At 42.6% G+C, this 24,629-nt stretch overlaps 1 protein-coding gene across 1 annotated transcript; it reads left to right on the top strand.

Annotated features, from left to right (window-relative positions):
- The first annotated feature begins 300 nt into the window (after positions 1 to 300).
- LOC135549515 (transcription factor SOX-4-like) lies at positions 301 to 3,653 on the top strand. Its single transcript, XM_064979528.1, has one exon. It carries the CDS (start codon positions 850 to 852, stop codon positions 1,999 to 2,001), a length of 1,152 nt encoding a protein of 383 aa, XP_064835600.1. The 5' UTR covers positions 301 to 849; the 3' UTR covers positions 2,002 to 3,653.
- Positions 3,654 to 24,629: the final 20,976 nt, after the last annotated feature.

Genomic DNA, 24,629 nt, shown 5'->3' on the forward strand with positions numbered 1-24,629 from the left:
GTAGGTGTAACGCATGGGTCTTATTATCGAGAAAGGCGGCAGAGAAACGACTGCAAATAACTAACTGCCTCTCAGTTCGCTTCAGACCAGCGGTTCAGACGGTCAGACAGAAATGAGGTCAGATACACCAACGCTCATTGCTCACTCCGATTATTATTACACGGTTTATTCAGCCAATGGACGCCGGCGGGGAGTGGTTTTGGCCAAAAACAGGATAGAGACAGCGCGTGATTGGCTGTTTAGAATGGCTTTTATTTCTCGGGAGGGGATATAAAAGTGTGTTGCGTTGAACTGTATGTTTACAGTATACTGGCAGAACGATAAGGAAAAAGGGGACTATGAAAAAGTGCGACACTTCCATTCTTCCACATGGTTCTCTTACTGCTCATGCGAGCTGTACAGACAGCGATATTAAACATCTCATAAGAAAGTTACGGAGTTGTTTTCAGCAGCGAAGTGTTCTTGGTATCACAGGGCGAGTTTTCAGTCGCACTGGAAGTTGAACGTTTGAGTGCAGAACGTTGACGTTTGAACTTGTTATTTCGTGCGTCTTTTGGAAAATATCCGCACACAGTGTCTCCAAAACGGACTGATCAGACAGACTGCGAAGAAAGAGAAAGGAGACCTGCAAAAACTTTTACTCATTCGGTCTGTGTGGTTAAACATACATGTATATTTACACAAACAGTGACTGAAACAAAACTCTGATGATTGAACATTGGCAACTTTTACGCACTTCACACCATAACGACATCATTCACACCATAACGACATCATTCTGAATAGCACTTTTTTAAAAATTTGGTTTCCTGTCTAACCGAGAGACAGAGAAGGAAAGAAAGGGAAACGATGGTACAGCACATCAGCCACGCAGAGAGCACGGATCCCTTCTCTCCCGGCGGCGACTCCACCGATACCGGGGATATGGACTTGGACATGGACCCGTCCCCGACTCCCGGGTCTCCGCTATCCTCCAACGGAAGGGACCGAGGCAACGTCGCCTGGTGTAAAACCCCCACAGGACACATCAAGAGACCGATGAACGCGTTTATGGTGTGGTCTCAGATCGAGAGGAGAAAGATTATGGAGCAGAGCCCGGACATGCACAACGCCGAGATCTCGAAGAGGCTGGGCAAGCGCTGGAAACTGCTCAAAGACACGGACAAGATCCCCTTCATCCGGGAAGCAGAGCGGCTGAGGCTCAAGCACATGGCCGACTACCCTGACTACAAGTACCGGCCGAGGAAGAAGGTTAAGACACCCAGTACCAAGACAGAGCGGGGAGAGAGAGGGGAGAAAGGAGCGGATAGGAGCGGGGGCTCAAAATCCTCCTTGAAAAAAAGCTCTGGATCTATGGGGGCCAGCAGAGCGCACAAGCAGGGACAGGGGAGCGCCAAGCTGGCTACCCAGGGGCCGGAGTGTGCGTCTCCTGCGGATCACCACACACTCTACAAATCCAAGTCAGTGACTAGTGCCCGACAGATACCAGACAAGCAAACGAGGCGCGAACACATGTTTGGCGGAGGAGGGAGCTTGGACAGCGGGCCACCCTCTGTGGGAGTCCCGGGCAGTCCTGCCCTGAGCAGCTCGGCTGAGTCCAGTGACCCGATGAGCCTGTACGATGACCAGGTGACGGGGACTAGGAAAGCCACTAACCCTTCATCATCCTCATCATCAAAGGCCCACCTCAGGTATACACGTGCGTCCTCTCCAACCCCGTCCGCCTCTCACTCCTCTGCCTCCTCCCTCTCTTCTTCCTCGGATGAAGAGCAGGAGGATGAGCGGTTCGAGCTACAGTCGAGCCCTGAGTTTAAGAGCATGTCTCTGGGCAGCATGGGGCCATGTGTGTCGGAGCTGGACAGGGATCTGGACTGGAGCTTCGGGGAGTGTGGAGCGGGATCTCACTTTGACTTCCCCGACTACTGCACCCCCGAGGTCAGCGAGATGATCTCGGGAGACTGGCTGGAGTCCACCATCTCCAACCTGGTCTTCACCTACTGAGCGGCAGAGAGGAGGAGAGAAAAGAAAACGCACAGAGAAAATAAGGGAAAGAGAACCCCTGCCTCGCGCAGAACTAAAACCCCGAGAATCTTCAGACCTTCTTTCAGATTAATGGGGAGTGAAACGTGCACAAAATAATTCCCCTGCCGTTTCGGAAAATAATAGCCTAATTGGAAGGACATGAGTTTAGGTTATTCAAGCATGGTGTGTGTTTAAGAACATCATCTTTTTTATTTTGTGCGTATTGACAGGGATCATAGACACGGATTGGGACAGGCATGGGCGCATTGCTGCCTAGTGCGCAGACCAGACGGAAATAAAGTGCTTAGCTTGCATTTGGAGACGGGAGAAATACTTTCTTACTCCCTTTGATCCCGCCTCTGTTTAGGAGTGACACACAGACGGACTTACTGAACGGAAGCATTCAACCGGGCCGCAGAAGGACGTTTTTTTCTGCCTGATGGTGATGATGACTGTATGAATAAAGTACATTTTTGGAGAGCTTGACGTTGTAAGGGGGTTGACGGTTTTATAAGTGACCCAGTCTGGTTATTTACCCGCCTGTGTTTATGGAGTTAATATTCAGGTTTGTTTTTCTTTCTCAAACTATGAATAATAATGATAACAGCAAGCACGCGCTCCCTGTGGAGTATTGTTCGATTTTAGTGATGAACCTGAAATAATAATGTTTATCGCAATGTGATTACAGCGCTGAGTGTGTGTGTGTGTGTGCGCGCGCGTGTGTGTGTGTAACCACAGAACACAGTTCACAATCACCAGCTTTCCTCTCAACGGCAGGACTTTTAATGAACAACTTAGACTCAGAATCTTTTGTCTGAAAACCTTTACGCTCTCAATGCACATTTCAGGACCGTTTCCCATTCCTGGGCAACTCCTAGTGCTTCTGACTTTGTCGTTATTCTATATCAGATGACCTTTTTTATATCGATGTGTTTATACCAGCCGAACATATTTTTTGTTGTTGTTTTATACTTTGAAGTATTGTTATCGTATAATAGGTCTCGTTTATGTGTAAGCCATGCACCTGTCTCTATCCCTCCGCGGGAGGGCTAGACGTGTATCTTATTTGAATGTTAATATCTCTCACTTTTTAAAGGAGAACTCAGTGTGTCATTTTCTATACGTGTATTTTTGTAGAAGATCTAAAGAGTGGATGCCGGTGGATTTTTTGGTTGGTGTCCCTTATCTTCGAAGCCAGAGGGTCCGTTGTCACACAATCTGCTCCCGATACTATGTTTACGCTTGATAGTATCACGCCACATGCTTCTTAAAGGCACAGTGTCTATATTTCACCAGCCGAGTAAACAAACTCTCACACTACTGGAGCACCATCTCCACCCAGTGACTGCGTTTCTACAGTGGGTTTGGATAACCTGGACCCAATCTGTTTGCTCTGTCATGTTAAAGACATTGCAAAAGGAGTGGCATGATGGCACAAACAGACTGGTACACAGGCTATATCAGAACTGTTAAAGAGAGAGATAGAGATGCTGTTCGATTGAGAGAAAACGTCTGTATGCTTTTATGGTGATATGTTTGATTTGAAACCACTGGATGGAATGTGACACTCACTCATTCTAAATGCCTATTTGAGTCAGAGGGAGGTGGAGGGAGATGGAGGGAGGTGGAGGGAGATGGAGGGAGATGGAGGGAGGTGGATGGAGATGGAGGGAGGTGGAGGGAGATGAGGGAGATGGAGGGAGGTGGAGGGAGATGGGGGGAGGTGGGGGGAGGTGGGGGAGATGGAGGGAGTGCTTCGATTGTCTATCATTGTGCAATTGCATAATAAGAATATTTAGTAAGGTTTTTTTCTACCTGTCGGCTTACTTACTAGCAAATTGTTTTCCTATATTATGGCATGGCAAATTAGCATTCGTATTTCAGATTCAGGTATATGTATAGCTGTTGTGTTTTAAGATAAAAAAAAAATAATAATATCAATTGAAGATATTTATGTTTATTGACTGTATTATAAGGCAGATAAGATTGTGTTTATGATTTATGAATAACGGTCAATGACAGGCACTAAAATTGCCATCCTTCGACATTCTGATGTTAAAGATGATTGGTCCAGGAATGTCTATCTTTATACCATTTTATTTTTCTTTATTTTTTTTTCTTCATTTGTGCAATATGCTGTGTGTATGATTATGTTTCCTCCAATCATACCATAACTCATTTGAATATAGAACTCAACGCCAGCCAATCGGGTCAACGACTGCCTCAGACCTCTGTACAGAAAATGTTTATTTGTTTGTTCGTTTGTTTTTTTGTTTTTTCAAGAAGGAAATAAAATCAGCTGGAACTGAATCTCTTTGTGTTGATTCGATGGCAGTAACAGTGTTCGGGTCCAATCACAGGGGAAGCCAAGCCAGGGGGAAAACACCTTAGTTCAACCGGTGTGTTGTGATAATTGCATTGTTTGCTCTACAACCTGTCTTGACACTGTGATATACAGGCCTAAAGGATGAGACAATAAGAAGACACTGTGATATATAGACACTGTGATATATAGACACTGTGATATATAGACACTGTGATATATAGACACTGTGATATATAGACACTGTGATATATAGGCCTAAAGGACGAGACAATAAGAAGACACTGTGATATATAGACACTGTAATATATAGGGACAAAAGGACGAGACAATAAGAAGACACTGTGATATATAGACACTGTGATATATAAGACTAAAGGACGAGACAATAAGACACTGTGATATATAGGGACTAAAGACTGAGACAATAAGACACTGTGATATATAGACACTGTGATATATAGGCCTAAAGGACGAGACAATAAGAAGACACTGTGATATATAGACACTGTAATATATAGGGACTAAAGGACGAGACAATAAGAAGACACTGTGATATATAGACACTGTGATATATAGGACTAAAGGACGAGACAATAAGACACTGTGATATATAGGACTAAAGGACGAGACAATAAGACACTGTGATATATAGGACTAAAGGACGAGACAATAAGAGGACACTGTGATATATAGACACTGTGATATATAGACACTGTGATATATAGAGACTAAAGGACGAGACAATAAGAAGACACTGTGATATATAGACACTGTGATATATAGACACTGTGATATATAGAGACTAAAGGACGAGACAATAAGAAGACACTGTGATATATAGACACTGTGATATATAGACACTGTGATATATAGACACTGTGATATATAGGGACTAAAGGACGAGACAATAAGAAGACACTGTGATATATAGGGACTAAAGGATGAGACAATAAGAAGACACTGTGATATATAGACACTGTGATATATAGGGACTAAAGGACGAGACAATAAGAAGACATTGTGATATATAGACACTGTGATATATAGACACTGTGATATATAGGGACTAAAGGACGAGACAATAATACACTGTGATATATAGACACTGTGATATATAGACACTGTGATATATAGACACTGTGATATATAGGGACTAAAGGACGAGACAATAATACACTGTGATATATAGACACTGTGATATATAGACACTGTGATATATAGACACTGTGATATATAGACTGATATATAGGGACTAAAGGACGATACAATAAGAAGACACTGTGATATACAGACACTGTGATATATAGACACTGTGATATATAGACACTGTGATATATAGACACTGTGATATATAGACACTGTGATATATAGGCCTAAAGGACGAGACAATAAGAAGACACTGTGATATATAGACACTGTGATATATAGACACTGTGATATATAGACACTGTGATATATAGGCCTATAGGCTGAGACAATAAGAAGACACTGTGATATATAGACACTGTGATATATAGACACTGTGATATATAGACACTGTGATATATAGACACTGATATATAGGGACTAAAGGACGATACAATAAGAAGACACTGTGATATACAGACACTGTGATATATAGTCACTGTGATACATAGACACTGATATATAGACACTGATATATAGGGACTAAAGGACGATACAATAAGAAGACACTGTGATATACAGACACTGTGATATATAGACACTGTGATATATAGACACTGTGATATATAGACACTGTGATATATAGACACTGTGATATATAGGCCTAAAGGACGAGACAATAAGAAGACACTGTGATACATAGGCCTAAAGGAAGAGACAATAAGAAGACACTGTGATATATAGACACTGTGATATATAGACACTGTGATATATAGACACTGTGATATATAGGCCTATAGGCTGAGACAATAAGAAGACACTGTGATATATAGACACTGTGATATATAGACACTGTGATATATAGACACTGTGATATATAGACACTGTGATATATAGGCCTAAAGGACGAGACAATAAGAAGACACTGTGATATATAGACACTATGATATATAGACACTGTGATATATAGAAACTGTGATATATAGACACTGTGATATATAGACACTGTGATATATAGGCCTAAAGGAAGAGACAATAAGAAGACACTGTGATATATAGGACTAAAGTACGAGACAATAAGAAGACACTGTGATATATAGACACTGTGATATATAGACACTGTGATATATAGACACTGTGATATATAGACACTGTGATATATAGACACTGTGATATATAGACACTGTGATATATAGGCCTAAAGGAAGAGACAATAAGAAGACACTGTGATACATAGGCCTAAAGGAAGAGACAATAAGAAGACACTGTGATATATAGACACTGTAATATATAGACACTATGTATATAGGACTAAAGGACGAGACAATAAGAAGACACTGTGATATATAGACACTGTGATATATAGACACTGATATATAGGGAATAATGGACGAGACAATAAGACACTGTGATATATAGACACTGTGATATATAGACACTATGTATATAGGACTAAAGGAAGAGACAATAAGAAGACACTGTGATACATAGGCCTAAAGGAAGAGACAATAAGAAGACACTGTGATATATAGACACTGTGATATATAGACACTGTAATATATAGACACTGTGATATATAGACACTGTGATATATAGACACTATGTATATAGGCCTAAAGGACGAGACAATAAGAAGACACTGTGATACATAGGCCTAAAGGAAGAGACAATAAGAAGACACTGTGATATATAGACACTGTGATATATAGACACTGTAATATATAGACACTGTGATATATAGACACTGTGATATATAGACACTGTGATATATAGACACTGTGATATATAGACACTGTGATATATAGACACTGTAATATATAGACACTATGTATATAGGACTAAAGGACGAGACAATAAGAAGACACTGTGATATATAGACACTGTGATATATAGACACTGTGATATATAGACATTATGTATATAGGACTAAAGGAAGAGACAATAAGAAGACACTGTGATATATAGACACTGTGATATATAGACACTGTGATATATAGACACTGTAATATATAGACACTATGTATATAGGACTAAAGGACGAGACAATAAGAAGACACTGTGATATATAGACACTGTGATATATAGACACTGATATATAGGGACTAAAGACTGAGACAATAAGACACTGTGATATATAGACACTTTGATATATAGACACTATGTATATAGGACTAAAGGACGAGACAATAAGAAGACACTGTGATATATAGACACTGATATATAGGGACTAAAGACTGAGACAATAAGACACTGTGATATATAGACACTGTGATATATAGGACTAAAGGACGAGACAATAAGAAGACACTGTGATATATAGACACTGTGATATATAGACACTGTGATATATAGACACTGTGATATATAGACACTGTGATATATAGACACTGTGATATATAGACACTGTGATATATAGACACTGTGATATATAGGACTAAAGGACGAGACAATAAGAAGACACTGTGATATATAGACACTGTGATATATAGACACTGTGATATATAGGGACTAAAGGACGAGACAATAAGAAGACACTGTGATATATAGACACTGTGATATATAGACACTGTGATATATAGACACTGTGATATATAGACACTGTAATATATAGGGACTAAAGGACGAGACAATAAGAAGACACTGTTACAGAATAAATTCAACCACACCTTTGTTTCGTTACAAAACAGTAGAGCAACATTTGTCCTGTGAAGTCTACAAAATACAGTTCCTTGCGAAAGTATTCGGCCCCCTTGAACTTTGCGACCTTTTGCCACATTTCAGGCTTCAAACATAAAGATATAAAACTGTATTTTTTTGTGAAGAATCAACAACAAGTGGGACACAATCATGAAGTGGAACGACATTTATTGGATATTTCAAACTCTTTTAACAAATCAAAAACGGAAAAATTGGGCGTGCAAAATTATTCAGCCCCCTTAAGTTAATACTTTTTAGCGCCACCTTTTTCTGCGATTACAGCTGTAAGTCGCTTGGGGTATGTCTCTATCAGTTTTGCACATCGAGAGACTGAAATTTTTTCCCATTCCTCCTTGCAAAACAGCTCGAGCTCAGTGAGGTTGGATGGGGAGCATTTGTGAACAGCAGTTTTCAGTTCTTTCCACAGATTCTCGATTGGATTCAGGTCTGGACTTTGACTTGGCCATTCTAACACCTGGATATGTTTATTTTTGAACCATTCCATTGTAGATTTTGCTTTATGTTTTGGATCATTGTCTTGTTGGAAGACAAATCTCCGTCCCAGTCTCAGGTCTTTTGCAGACTCCATCAGGTTTTCTTCCAGAATGGTCCTGTATTTGGCTCCATCCATCTTCCCATCAATTTTAACCATCTTCCCTGTCCCTGCTGAAGAAAAGCAGGCCCAAACCATGATGCTGCCACCACCATGTTTGACAGTGGGGATGGTGTGGTCAGGGTGATGCGCTCTGTTGCTTTTACGCCAAACATAACGTTTAGCATTGTTGCCAAAAAGTTCAATTTTGGTTTCATCTGACCAGAGCACATGTTTGGTGTGTCTCCCAGGTGGCTTGTGGCAAACTTTAAACGACACTTTTTATGGATATCTTTAAGAAATGTCTTTCTTCTTGCCACTCTTCCATAAAGGCCAGATTTGTGCAATATACGACTGATTGTTGTCCTTTGGACAGAGTCTCCCACCTCAGCTGTAGATCTCTGCAGTTCATCCAGAGTGATCATGGGCCTCTTGGCTGCATCTCTGATCAGTCTTCTCCTTGTATGAGCTGAAAGTTTAGAGGGACGGCCAGGTCTTGGTAGATTTGCAGTGGTCTGATACTCCTTCCATTTCAATATTATCGCTTGCACAGTGCTCCTTGGGATGTTTAAAGCTTGGGAAATCTTTTTGTATCCAAATCCGGCTTTAAACTTCTTCACAACAGTATCTCGGACCTGCCTGGTGTGTTCCTTGTTCTTCATGATGCTCTCTGCGCTTTTAATGGACCTCTGAGACTATCACAGTGCAGGTGCATTTATACGGAGACTTGATTACACACAGGTGGATTGTATTTATCATCATTAGTCATTTAGGTCAACATTGGATCGTTCCACTTCATGATTGTGTCCCACTTGTTGTTGATTCTTCACAAAAAAATACAGTTTTATATCTTTATGTTTGAAGCCTGAAATGTGGCAAAAGGTCGCAAAGTTCAAGGGGGCCGAAAACTTTCGCAAGCCACTGTATATTACATGTAAAAAGTTATATGACCTACAGCATGGTCAAGCAAAATTAATGTTTCCGACATTTTTGACCTACTAAACTATTTATTTTGTTTGTTTGTTCTGTCAATGAAATTTAGATTGTGGTGATAGGGTTTGAAGCCACATCCAAACTTCCTTCCTTTGACACTTTTTCGTTGGTGTTCCAGAACCATTCACAACTGAGCTCTGGAATCATGACATCATCACAGTCCAAACTAGAATTATTACATGAAGAACAACTGGATACACTAATGATTTCCTACTCTTAGAGGAGAACAGGAGGTTTGTTTGTGTGCCAGTACATGTCTGTGTTAAGCTGAATCCAGTATTACGCCTTAAATTAATAGGAGTGGATCCTCTTCTCTGATTCCCTAACCCTACATCAATAGGAGTGGATCCTCTCTCCCCTCTCTGATTTCCTAACCCTACATCAATAGGAGTGGATCCTCTCTCCCCTCTCTGATTTCCTAACCCTACATCAATAGGAGTGGATCCTCTCTCTGATTCCCTAACCCTACATCAATAGGAGTGGATCCTCTCTCTGATTCCCTAACCCTACATCAATAGGAGTGGATCCTCTCTCCCCTCTCTGATTCCCTAACCCTACATCAATAGGAGTGGATCCTCTCTCTGATTCCCTAACCCTACATCAATAGGAGTGGATCCTCTCTCTGATTCCCTAACCCTACATCAATAGTAGTGGATCCTCTATCCTCTCTCCCCTCTCCGATTCCCTAACCCTACATCAATAGGAGTGGATCCTCTCTCCCCTCTCTGATTCCCTAACCCTACATCAATAGGAGTGGATCCTCTCTCTGATTCCCTAACCCTACATCAATAGGAGTGGATCCTCTTTGATTCCCTAACCCTACATCAATAGGAGTGGATCCTCTATCCTCTCTCCCCTCTCCGATTCCCTAACCCTACATCAATAGGAGTGGATCCTCTCTCCTCTCTCTGATTCCCTAACCCTACATCAATAGGAGTGGATCCTCTCTCCCCTCTCTGATTCCCTAACCCTACATCAATAGGAGTGGATTCTCTCTCTTCTCTCTGATTTTCCATGTGGAGAAAACGTGGCTACCATGGCAACACTGTATCCAAGACCAAGGAGGCCACGCACAATTCACTGGGGACCCCATTTCTGTGTGTGTGTGTGTGTGTGATGGGCACAGAAAGCTCTTTGGGATGGGGGAGGGGTGCCAGACTTTCCTCTAGGCATGACTTGATTGGGGGGAGGGGATGGCGGAGGGTCTGTCTGTCTGTCTGTCTGTCTGTCTGTCTGTCTGTCTGTCTGTCTGTCTGCCTGCCTGCCTGCCTGCCTGCCTGTCTGCCTGCCTGCCTGCCTGCCTGCCTGCCTGTCTGTCTGTCTGTCTGTCTGTCTGTCTGTCTGTCTGTAATTGGGTGTGTGTGTTCTGTCTGTCTGTAATTGGGTGTGTGTGTTCTGTCTATTCTAGTGGATTGTGCCAGAAACTGCCTGCTGCCTCCTAAATTCAATTCATTCCTTCTGGATTCATTCATTTGTCTCCTGAATATAATGACAGAGACAGTTGAATAAGGAGAGAGACCCTCCCAGAGGTATACTATTTAGTGTGGATTCATTAAGGGTTAGGGACAGAGACAGTTGAATAAGGAGAGAGACCCTCCTAGAGGTATACTATTTAGTGTGGATTCATTAAGGGTTAGGGACAGAGACAGTTGAATAAGGAGAGAGACCCTCCCAGAGGTATACTATTTAGTGTGGATTCATCAATTTCCTCTTCCACCGGAGACTAGGGGATAATAATTTCCCTCAGTGTGTGTTATGGAGAACAGAAACGTGAAAGCAACAGGTGGAAGAGGAGGGTCTCTAGGAGGGTAATGTAAATTGAATTAGTATAAAATTCCTCTTGACCAGATCCCTATGGCCAGATCCCTATGACCAGATACCTATGACCAGATCCCTATGACCAGATCCCTACGACCGGATCCCTACGGCCGGATCCCTACGGCCGGATCCCTACGGCCGGATCCCTACGACCGGATCCCTACGGCCGGATCCCTACGACCGGATCCCTACGACCGGATCCCTACGGCCGGATCCCTACGGCCGGATCCCTACGGCCGGATCCCTACGGTCGGATCCCTATGACCGGATCCCTACGACCGGATCCCTACGACCGGATCCCTACGACCGGATCCCGATGGCCAGATCCCTACGACCAGATCCCTACGGCCAGATCCCTACGGCCAGATCCCTACGGCCGGATCCCTACGGCCGGATCCCTACGACCGGATCCCGATGGCCAGATCCCTACGACCAGATCCCTACGGCCAGATCCCTACGGCCAGATCCCTACGACCGGATCCCGATGGCCAGATCCCTACGACCAGATCCCTACGGCCAGATCCCTACGGCCAGATCCCTACGACCAGATCCATACGGCCAGATCCCTATGGTCAGATCCTTATGGCCAGATCCCTACGGCCAGATCCCTATGGTCAGATCCTTATGGCCAGATCCCTACGGCCAGATCCCTATGGTCAGATCCTTATGGCCGGATCCCTACGGCCAGATCCCTATGGTCAGATCCTTATGGCCAGATCCCTACGGCCAGATCCCTATGGTCAGATCCTTATGGCCAGATCCCTACGGCCAGATCCCTATGGTCAGATCCCTATGACCAGATCCCAACGGCCAGATCCTTATGGCCAGATCCCTATGGTCAGATCCCTATGGCCAGATCCCGATGGCCAGATCCCTACGACCAGATCCCTACGGCCAGATCCCTATGGTCAGATCCCTATGGTCAGATCCCTATGGTCAGATCCCTATGACCAGATTCCTATGACCAGATCCCTATGACCAGATCCCTATGACCAGATCCCTATGGTCATTACACAGACTGTATTTAATAAGCAACAGGCAGCTCAGACTGTATTTAGTAAGCAACAGGCAGCTCAGACTGTATTTAGTAAGCAACAGGCAGCTCAGACTGTATTTAGTAAGCAACAGGCAGCTCAGACTGTATTTAGTAAGGAACAGGCAGCTCAGACTGTATTTAGTAAGGAACAGGCAGCTCAGACTGTATTTAGTAAGGAACAGGCAGCTCAGACTGTATTTAGTAAGCAACAGGCAGCTCAGACTGTATTTAGTAAGCAACAGGCAGCTCAGACTGTATTTAGTAAGCAACAGGCAGCTCAGACTGTATTTAGTAAGCAACAGGCAGCTCAGACTGTATTTAATTATCAACAGGCAGCTCAGACTGTATTTAGTAAGCAACAGGCAGCTCAGACTGTATTTAGTAAGCAACAGGCAGGTCAGACTGTCCTTAATAAGGAACAGGCAGCTCAGACTGTATTTAGTAAGGAACAGGCAGCTCAGACTGTATTTAGTAAGGAACAGGCAGCTCAGACTGTATTTAGTAAGGAACAGGCAGCTCAGACTGTATTTAGTAAGGAACAGGCAGCTCAGACTGTATTTAGTAAGCAACAGGCAGCTCAGACTGTATTTAGTAAGCAACAGGCAGCTCAGACTGTATTTAGTAAGCAACAGGCAGCTCAGACTGTATTTAGTAAGGAACAGGTAGCTCAGACTGTATTTAGTAAGCAACAGGCAGCTCAGACTGTATTTAATTATCAACAGGCAGCTCAGACTGTATTTAGTAAGCAACAGGCAGCTCAGACTGTATTTAGTAAGCAACAGGCAGCTCAGACTGTATTTAATAAGGAACAGGCAGCTCAGACTGTATTTAGTAAGCAACAGGCAGCTCAGACTGTATTTAGTAAAGAACAGGCAGCTCAGACTGTATTTAGTAAGGAACAGGCAGCTCAGACTGTATTTAGTAAGCAACAGGCAGCTCAGACTGTATTTAGTAAGCAACAGGCAGCTCAGACTGTCCTTAATAAGGAACAGGCAGCTCAGACTGTATTTAATAAGGAACAGGCAGCTCAGACTGTATTTAGTAAGAAACAGGCAGCTCAGACTGTATTTAGTAAAGAACAGGCAGCTCAGACTGTATTTAGTAAGGAACAGGCAGCTCAGACTGTATTTAGTAAGCAACAGGCAGCTCAGACTGTATTTAGTAAGCAACAGGCAGCTCAGACTGTCCTTAATAAGGAACAGGCAGCTCAGACTGTATTTAATAAGGAACAGGCAGCTCAGACTGTATTTAGTAAGAAACAGGCAGCTCAGACTGTATTTAGTAAGAAACAGGCAGCTCAGACTGTATTTAGTAAGAAACAGGCAGCTCAGACTGTATTTAGTAAGCAACAGGCAGCTCAGACTGTATTTAGTAAGGAACAGGCAGCTCAGACTGTATTTAGTAAGAAACAGGCAGCTCAGACTGTATTTAGTAAGAAACAGGCAGCTCAGACTGTATTTAGTAAGCAACAGGCAGCTCAGACTGTATTTAGTAAGAAACAGGCAGCTCAGACTGTATTTAGTAAGGAACAGGCAGCTCAGACTGTATTTAGTAAGGAACAGGCAGCTCAGACTGTATTTAATAAGCAACAGGCAGCTCAGACTGTATTTAGTAAGCAACAGGCAGCTCAGACTGTATTTAGTAAGGAACAGGCAGCTCAGACTGTATTTAGTAAGGAACAGGCAGCTCAGACTGTCCTTAATAAGGAACAGGCAGCTCAGAATGAATTTCAATTAATATGTGTGCCTTGTTAAAAGTTACTTTATGGAATTTATTTCCTTCTTTGAGCCAATCAATTGTGTTGTGACAAGGTAGGGGTGGTATACAGAAGATAGCCCTATTCGGTAATATTATGGTAAGAACAGCTCAAAGTAGCAAAGAGAAATGACAGTCCGTCATTACTTTGAGACATGAAGGTCAGTCAATCTGGAAAATTTCAAGAACTTTGAAAGTTTCTTCAAGTGCAGTCGCAAAAACCATCAAGCGCTATGATGAAGCTGGCTCTCATGAGGACCGCCACAGGAAAGGAAGACCCAGAGTTACCTCTGCTGCAGAGGATAAATTCATTTAACAGTCTCAGAAATTACAGCCCAAATAAATGCTTCACAGAGTTCAAGTAACAGACACATCTCAACATCAACTGTTCATAAGAGACTACTCGAATCAGGCCTTCATGGTCAAATTGCTGCAACGAAACCATTACTAAAGGACACCAATAATAAGAAGAGACTTGCTTGGGCCAAGAAACACGAGCAATAGAAATTAGACCGGTGGAAATCTGTCCTTTGGCCTGTGGAGTCCAAATTTGAGAGCTGGACACACCTTCTCATTCAAGGGTATTTGTATTTGCCAAGGCAGCAGCTACTCTTTCTGGGGTCCAGCAAAAGTAAGGCAGTTTATACAATTTTAAAAACATTACAATGCGTTCACAGATTTCTAATTTTACTGCTTACATCCGTTACCTGATGTGGAATTGAGTTCCATGTAATCATGGCTCTATATAGTACTGTGTGCCTCCCATAGTCTGTTCTGGACTTGGGGACTGTGAAGAGACCTCTTGTGGCATGTCTTGTGGGATATGCATGGGTGTCTGAGCTGTGTGCCAGTAGTTTAGACAGACAGCTCGGTGCATTCAACATGTCAATAACTCATTAATACAAGCAGTGATGAAGTCAATCTCTATTCCACTTTCAGCCAGGAGAGATTCACATGCATATTATTAATATTAGCTCTCTGTGTACATCCAAGGTCCAGCCGTGCTGCACTGTTCTGAACCAATTTCGATTTTCCTGTCCTTTTTTGTGGCACCTGACCACACAACTGAACCGTAGTCCAGGTGTGACAAAACTAGGGCCTGTTAGACCTGCCTTGTTGATAGTGTTCTTAAGAAGTTAGAAACTAGGGCCTGTAGGACCTGCTTTGTTGATAGTGTTGTTAAGAAGGTAGAAACTAGGGCCCGTAGGACCTGCCTTGTTGATAGTGTTGTTAAGAAGGTAGAAACTAGGGCCTGTAGGACCTGCCTTGTTGATAGTGTTGTTAAGAAGGTAGAAACTAGGGCCTGTAGGACCTGCCTTGTTGATAGTGTTATTAAGAAGGTAGAAACTAGGGCCTGTAGGACCTGCCTTGTTGATAGTGTTGTTAAGAAGGTAGAAACTAGGGCCGGTAGGACCTGCCTTGTTGATAGTGTTGTTAAGAAGGTAGAAACTAGTTCCTCCTAATACAAGACAATGCTAGACCTCATATGGCTGGAGTGTGTCAGCAGTTCCTGCAAGAGGAAGGCATTGATGCTATGGACTGGCCCGCCCGTTCCCCAGATCTGAATCCAATTGAGCACATCTGGGACATCATGTCTCGCTCCATTGCACCACAGACTGTCCAGGAGTTGGCGGATGCTTTTGTCCAGGTCTGGGAGGAGATCCCTCAGGAGACCATCCGCCACCTCATCAGGAGCATGCCCAGGCGTTGTAGGGAGGTCATACAGGCATGTGGAGGCCACACACACTACTGAGCCTCATTTTGATTTGTTTTAAGCACGTTACATCAAAGTTGGATCAGCCTGTAGTGTGGTTTTCCACAATTTTGAGTATGACTCCAAATCCAGACGTCCATGGGTTGATAAATTTGATTTCCATTGATCATTTTTGTGTGATTTTGTTGTCAGCACATTCAACTATGTAAAGAAAAAAGTATTTAATAAGAATATTTCATTCACTCAGAACTGGACACACATACTCATTACAGGGTTTTCCTTTTTTGTTTTAGTATTTTCTACATTGTAGAATAATAGTGAAGACATCAACACTAAGAAAATAACACATTTGGAATCATGTAGTTACCAAAAAATTGCTAAAAATATATATTTTAGATTTTAGATTCTTCAAAGTAACCACCCTTTGCCTTGATGACAGCTTTGCACACTCTTGGCATTCTCTCAACCAGCTTCATGAGGTAGTCACCTGGAATGCATTTCAATTAACAGGTGTGCCTTGTTAAAAGTTAATTTGTATAATTTCTTTCCTTCTTAATGCATTGGAGCCAATCAGTTGTGTTGTGACAAGGTAGGGTTGGTATACAGAACATAGCCCTATTTGGTAAAAGACCAAGTCCATATTATGGCAAGAACAGCTGAAATAAGCAAAGAGAAATGACAGTCCATCGTTACTTTAAGACATGAAGGTCAGTCAATCTGGAAAATGTCAACAACTTTTTGCAGTCGCAAAACCCATCAAGCGCTATGATGAAACTGTCCCTCATGAGGACCACCACAGGGACGGAGGACCCGGCGTTACCTCTAATGCAGAGGATACGTTCATTAGAGTCACCTGTCCCTCATGAGGACTGCCACAGGGACGGAGGACCCACCGTTACCTCTAATGCAGAGGGTACGTTCATTAGAGTCACCTGTCCCTCATGAGGACCGCCGCAGGACCCAGCGTTACCTCTAATGCAGAGGATACGTTCATTACAGTTACCTGTCCCTCATGAGGACCGCCACAGGGATGGAGGACCCAGCATTACTTCTATTGCAGAGGATACGTTCATTAGAGTCACCAGCCTCAGAAATTGCAGCCCAAATAAATGCTTCACATAGTTCAAGTAACAGACACATCTCAACATCAACTGTTCAGAGGAGACTGCGTGAATCAGGCCTTCATGTTTGAATTGCAGCAAAGAAACCCCTGCTAAAGAACACCAATAAGAACAAGAGACTTGCTTGTGACACTGGTGACACAGTGATTTATTTAGAGTTCAAAGCAGGAAGTTTAACTTCTTGGAGAACCCATCCCGTTAGCGGGATCATTTTCGTCAACATCCGCTGAATTGCAGAGCGCCAAATTCAAATTAAATTACTATAAATTATTTTAAAATTATTTAATTCTCATGAAATCACAAGTGCAATATAGTAGATTGTTCACGAAAGTCAGAAAAGCAATAAAATGAATCGCTTACCTTTGATGATCTTCGGATGTTTACACTCACGAGACTCCCAGTTACACAATAAATGTTCCTTTTGTTCGATAAAGATTATTTTCATATTCAAAAACCTCCATTTGATTGGCGCGTTTTGTTCAGATATCCACAGGCTCGTGCAGGTCATGACGGGCAGATGACAATTCCAAATTGTATCTGTAAAGTTCGTGGAATCATGTCAAACGTTTTTATAATCAATCCTCAGGTTGTTTTTACAATAAATAATCGACAATATTTCAACCGGACCGTAACTTTTTCAATAGGAGAGAGAGAGAAAATGTATACTCCAAGCTGTTGCGCATGCAAAACTCTGCTGGCACCCAGCCATCCACTGACGCAATGTGATTGTTCCCGCTCATTTTTCAGAATAAAAGCCTGAAACTATGTCTAAAGACTGTTCACACCATGTGTAAGCCATAGGGAAAGGACTCTGGTTGATGTCCCTTTAAATGGAGGGAAGGCATGCAATGGAACAGGGAGATGTGTTTCTCTTAGGCACTTCCTGGTTGGATTTTCCTCAGGTTTTCACCTACAATATCAGTTCTGTTATACCCACAGACAATATTTTGACAGTTTTGGAAGCTGTAGAGTGTTTTCTATCCTAATCTGACAATTATATGCACATTCTAGATTCTGGGCCTGAGAAATAGGCAGTTTCATTTGGGTACCTTTTTCATCCAAACATCATACAAATACTGCCCCCTACACTCCACAGGTTAACCAGCATGGCTACCACAGCATTCTGCAGCGATACACCATCCCATCTGGTTTGGGCTTAGTGGGACTGTCATTTGTTTTTCAACAGGACAATGACCCAACACACCTCCAGGCTGTGTTCGGACTATTCGACCAAGAAGGAGAGCTGCATCAGATGACCTGGCCTCCACAATCACCCCAATCTGAAACCCAATTGAGATGTTTATTTTATTTATTTAACCTTTAACCTATTTAAGGTTAAATAAATGAAGTCAGTTAAGAACATGTTCTAATTTACAATGACGGCCTACCCAGGCCAAACCCGGACGATGCTGGGCCAGTTGTGCACCTTCCTATGGGACTCCCAAACATGGTTGGATGTGATACAGCCTGGATTCGAACCAGGGACTGTGGTGGCGCCACTTGCGCTGAGATGCAATGCCATAGACTGCTGCGCCACTCGGGAGCTGTGTAAGGGCTATTTGACCAAGAAGGAGAGTGATGGAGTGCTGCATCAGATGACCTGGCCTCCACAATCACCTGACCTCAACCCAGTTGAAATGGTTTGGGATGAGTTGGACCGCAGAATGAAGGAAAATCAGCCAACAAGTGCTCAGCATATGTGGGAACTCCTTCAAGACTGTTGGAAAAGTATTCCAGGTGAATCTGATTGAGAGAATGCCAAGAGTGTGCAAAGCTGTCGATCAAGGCAAAGGGTGGCTATTTGAAGAATCACAAATATAAAATATATTTTGATTTCCTCAACACTTTTTTGCTTAACTACATTATTCCATTTGTGTTATTTAATAGTTTTGATGTCTTCACTCTTATTCTACATTGTAGAAAATAGTAAAAACAAAGAAAAACCCTTGCATGAGTAGGTGTGTCCAAACCTCTGACTGGTAGTGAAGGTCAATTAGTTGTTTCATATCCAGAAAAAAAAGCCTGGTTAATCTCTCTATGATGTCATCCACACTAATTATAAATCCTGCATTATGTTTTGAGTCTGTGTCCGAAAAGGCACTTTCTTCCTGATATATAATGCACTACTTACTTTTGACTGTGGCTCTAAACGCTACTTGGGGATTAGTGTGCCATTTGAAACGTAGCCCCATCTCAGGCTGAATGGGTGTTTCCAGCACCAGGCCTGGACAGATAACTGTCTACTTTCGTGTTTCCAATGTCAACATCCTGTACCAGACAAGTTACACGGAGTCGGCATGCATTGACCTGTCTGGCTTAACTCTGTCTGGCAGTTGCAGAGAAGGAGGAGGGAGACTATGAAGTAACAAGTAGATACATCATAGAGTGATGTGTTACTTCCATAGACTTGTTATAGACTATGGACATAGACTTGTTATAGACTATGGACAGAGACTTGTTATAGACTATGGACATAGACTTGTTATAGACTATGGACATAGACTTGTTATAGACTATGGACATAGACTAGTTATAAACTATGGACATAGACTTGTTATAGACTATGGACATAGACGTGTTATAGACTATGGACATAGACTAGTTATAGACTATGGACATAGACTTGTTATAGACTATGGACATAGACTTGTTATAGACTATGAACATAGACTTGTTATAGACTATGGACATAGACTTGTTATAGACTATGGACATAGACTTGTTATAGACTATGGACATAGACTAGTTATAGACTATGGACATAGACTTGTTATAGACTATGGACATAGACTTGTTATAGACTATGGATATAGACTTGTTATAGACTATGGACATAGACTTGTTATAGGCTATGGACAGAGACTTGTTATTACATTACATTTAAGTCATTTAGCAGACGCTCTTATCCAGAGCGACTTACAAATTGGTGAATTCACCTTCTGACATCCAGTGGAACAGCCACTTTACAATATGGACATAGACTTGTTATAGACTATGGACATAGACTTGTTATAGACTATGGACATAGACTTGTTATAGACTATGGACATAGACTTGTTATAGACTATGGACAGAGACTTGTTATAGACTATGGACATAGACCTGTTATAAACTATGGACATAGACTTGTTATAGGCTATGGACATAGACTTGTTATAGACTATGGACAGAGACTTGTTATAGACTATGGACATAGACTTGTTATAGACTATGGACATAGACGTGTTATAGGCTATGGACATAGACTTGTTATAGACTATGGACATAGACTTGTTATAGACTATGGACATAGACGTGTTATAGGCTATGGACAGAGACTTGTTATAGACTATGGACATAGACTTGTTGTCCTGGACCAATAAATGCCTTGCTTTGTTTGTAGTATTGTTGTCCTGGACCAATAAATGTCTTGCTTTGTTTGGTTGGCCTACAGATTCACTATCTTGACCATGCTTCTCCCAGTAGGAAAGAAAATCCTGCAGCGAACGGAAATATTAATTATTTTGTAAAATATAATTAATGGACCAAAGCGCAGCGTGGTAAGTGTTCATAATTTTAATTAAAGAAAGCACTTAACACTGAATCACTACAAAAATAACAAAATGAACAAACGAAACAAAACAGTCCTGTCTGGTGACGTACACACGTAACACAAAGACAGAAAATAAACATCCACGAAAAAGGCTACCTAAGTATGATTCTCAATCAGAGACTTCTAACGACACCTGCCTCTGATTGAGAACCATACCAGGCCGAACATAGAAACCAACATAGAAAAACAAACATAGACTGCCCACCCCAACTCATGCCCTGACCATACAAAAACAAAGACAAAACAAAGGAACTAAGGTCAGAACGTGACATAAAGTGGAATTTGGGAACTTTAAAAGAATCCTTTAAAAGTTTTAAATACACTACAATTTGCATTTTCTGCACACTACTGACGTGTTGCAGAATGTTCTGGAGTGGGAGTTTGATGTGTCCTCTACCCAACAACAGCCCTGCTTAAATGCCCTAAAGTTCAGACAGAGTTATTCCCTCTACAGTTCCCCTGCAGTGTCTTTACACACACACACACACACACACACACACACACACACACACACACACACACACACACACACACACACACACACACACACACACACACACACACACACACACGCACACACACAGCGTGGCAAGGGAGGTTAGTTAAAGTGTAAGTGCTGACAGTGCTGTTACTCACAGAAGTCCTCAAAGTCAAGGACAACTCTTCTGTGCTTCCACTCCTAACACTCCTGTTTGAATGTGTGAACACATTCTGCACCTACAGACCTAACCTTGTGCACACTGAGTGTAAAAAACATTAGGAACACCATCCTAATATTGAGTTGCAACCTCCCCCCTTTTGCAGCCAGAACAGCCTCAATGGTTCGGGGAATGGACTCTTCTGGGTGTCGAAAACATTCCACATCGGCTCCAAAGCTTCCCACAGTTGGTTCGGGGAATGGACTCTTCCAGGTGTCGAAAACATTCCATGTCGACTCCAAAGCTTCCCACAGTTGGTTCGGGGAATGGACTCTTCCGGGTGTCGAAAACATTCCATGTCGACTCCAAAAGCTTCCCATAGTTGGTTCGGGGAATGGACTCTTCCGGGTGTCGAAAACATTCCATGTCGACTCCAAAGCTTCCCACAGTTGTGTTAAGTTGGCTGGATGTCTTTTGGGTGGTGGACCATTCTAGATACTCACGGGAAACTATTGAGTGTGTAAAACCCAGCTGCATTGCAGTTCTTGACACATTCAAACCGGTACGCTCGGCGCCTAACTACCAACATACCCCGTTCAACGGCACTTAAATATTTTGTCTTGCCTCATCTCCCTGTGAATGGCAAACATACACGGTTCATGTCTCAATTGTCTCAAGGTTTAATAAACATCCTTCTTTAACCTGTCTCCTCCTCTTCATCTACACTGATTTGAAGTGGATTTAACAAGTGACATCAATAAGGGATCATAGCTTTTCACCTAGTCAGTCTATGTCACCAAGTCGGTCTATGTCACCTAGTCAGTCTATGTCAACTAGTCAGTCTATGTCAACTAGTTAGTCTATGTCACCTAGATAGTCTATGTCACCTAGATAGTCTATGTCACCAAGTCAGTCTATGTCACCAAGTCGGTCTATGTCACCTAGTCAGTCTATGTCAACTAGTCAGTCTATGTCAACTAGTTAGTCTATGTCACCTAGATAGTCTATGTCACCTAGATAGTCTATGTCACCTAGTCAGTCTATGTCACCAAGTCGGTCTATGTCACCTAGTCAGTCTATGTCACATAGTTAGTCTATGTCACCTAGATAGTCTATGTCACCAAGTCGGTCTATGTCACCTAGTCAGTCTATGTCACCAAGTCCGTCTATGTCACCAAGTCGGTCTATGTCACCAAGTCGGTCTATGTCACCTAGTCAGTCTATGTCAACTAGTCAGTCTATGTCAACTAGTTAGTCTATGTCACCTAGATAGTCTATGTCACCTAGATAGTCTATGTCACCTAGTTAGTCTATGTCACCTAGTTAGTCTATGTCACCTAGTCAGTCAATGTCACCAAGTCGGTCTATGTCACCAAGTCGGTCTATGTCACCTAGTCGGTCTATGCCACCTAGTTAGTCTATGTCACCTAGTTAGTCTATGTCACCTAGTCAGTCTATGTCACCTAGATAGTCTATGTCACCTAGTCAGTCTATGTCACCTAGTTAGTCTATGTCACCTAGTCAGTCTATGTCACCTAGTTAGTCTATGTCACCTAGTTAGTCTATGTCACCTAGTCAGTCTATGTCACCTAGTCGGTCTATGTCACCTAGTCAGTCTATGTCAACTAGTCAGTCTATGTCACCTAGTCAGTCTATGTCACCTAGTTGTTCTTTGTCACCTAGTCAGTCTGTCACCTAGTCGTTCTTTGTCACCTAGTCGGTCTATGTCACGTAGTCAGTCTATGTCACCTAGTCAGTCTATGTCACCTAGTCGTTCTTTGTCACCTAGTCAGTCTGTCACCTAGTCGTTCTTTGTCACCTAGTCAGTCTATGTCACCTACTCAGTCTGTCACCTAGTCAGTCTATGTCACCTAGTCGGTCTATGTCACCTAGTCAGTCTATGTCACCTAGTTAGTCTATGTCACCCAGTCAGTCTATGTCAACTAGTCAGTCTATGTCAACCAGTCAGTCTGTGTCACCTAGTCAGTCTATGTCAACTAGTCAGTCTATGTCACCTAGTCGTTCTTTGTCAACTAGTCAGTCTATGTCACCTAGTCGTTCTTTGTCACCTATTCGGTCTATGTCACCTAGTCAGTCTATGACTTTGAAAGAGCATGTGTCCTTATTGTTTTGTGCATGCCGCAAATCAAATCAAATCAAATGTATGGTTAACACATGGTTAGCAGATGTTAATGCGAGTGTAGCGAAATGCTTGTGCTTCTAATTCCGACAATGCAGTAATAACCAATGAGTAATCTAACTAACAATTCCAAAACCACTACCTTATACACACAAGTGTAAAGGGATAAAGAATATGTACATAAAGACATATGAATGAGTGATGGTAGAGAGCGGCATAGGCAAGATACAGTAGATGGTATCGAGTACAGTATATACATATGAGTTGAGTATGTAAACGAAGAGGCATAGTTTAAAGTGGCTAGTGATACATGTATTACATAAAGATGCAGTAGATGATATACAGTACAGTATATACGTATACATGAGATGAATAATGTAGGGTATGTAAACATTATATTAAGTAGTATTGTTTAAAGTGGCTAGTGATATATTTTACATCAATTCCCATCAATTACCATTATTAAAGTGGCTGGAGTTGAGTCAGTGTGTTGGCAGCAGCCAGTCAATGTTAGTGGTGGCTGTTTAACAGTCTGATGACTTTGAGATAGAAGCTGTTTTTCAGTCTCTCGGTCCCAGCTTTGATGCACCTGTACTGACCTCGCCTTCTGGATGATAGCGGGGTGAACAGGCAGTGGCTCGGGTGGTTGTTGTCCTTGATGATCTTTATGGCCTTCCTGTGACATCGGGTGTTGTAGGTGTCCTGGAGGGCAGGTAGTTTGCCCCCGGTGATGCGTTGTGCAGACCTCACTACCCTCTGGAGAGCCTTACGGTTGTGGGCGGAGCAGTTGCCGTACCAGGCGGTGATACAGCCCGGCAGGATGCTCTCGATTGTGCATCTGTAGAGGTTTGTGAGTGCTTTTGGTGACAAGCCGAATTTCTTCAGCCTCCTGAGGTTGAAGAGGCGCTGCTGTGCCTTCTTCACGATGCTGTCTCTGTGGGTGGACCAATTCAGTTTGACTGTGATGTGTACGCCGAGGAACTTAAAACTTACTACCCTCTCCACTACTGTCCCATCGATGTGGATAGGGGGGTGTTCCCTCTGCTGTCTCCTGAAGTCC

The sequence above is a fragment of the Oncorhynchus masou genome, chromosome 12, assembly GCF_036934945.1.
Source record: "Oncorhynchus masou masou isolate Uvic2021 chromosome 12, UVic_Omas_1.1, whole genome shotgun sequence".
NCBI lineage: Eukaryota > Metazoa > Chordata > Actinopteri > Salmoniformes > Salmonidae > Oncorhynchus > Oncorhynchus masou.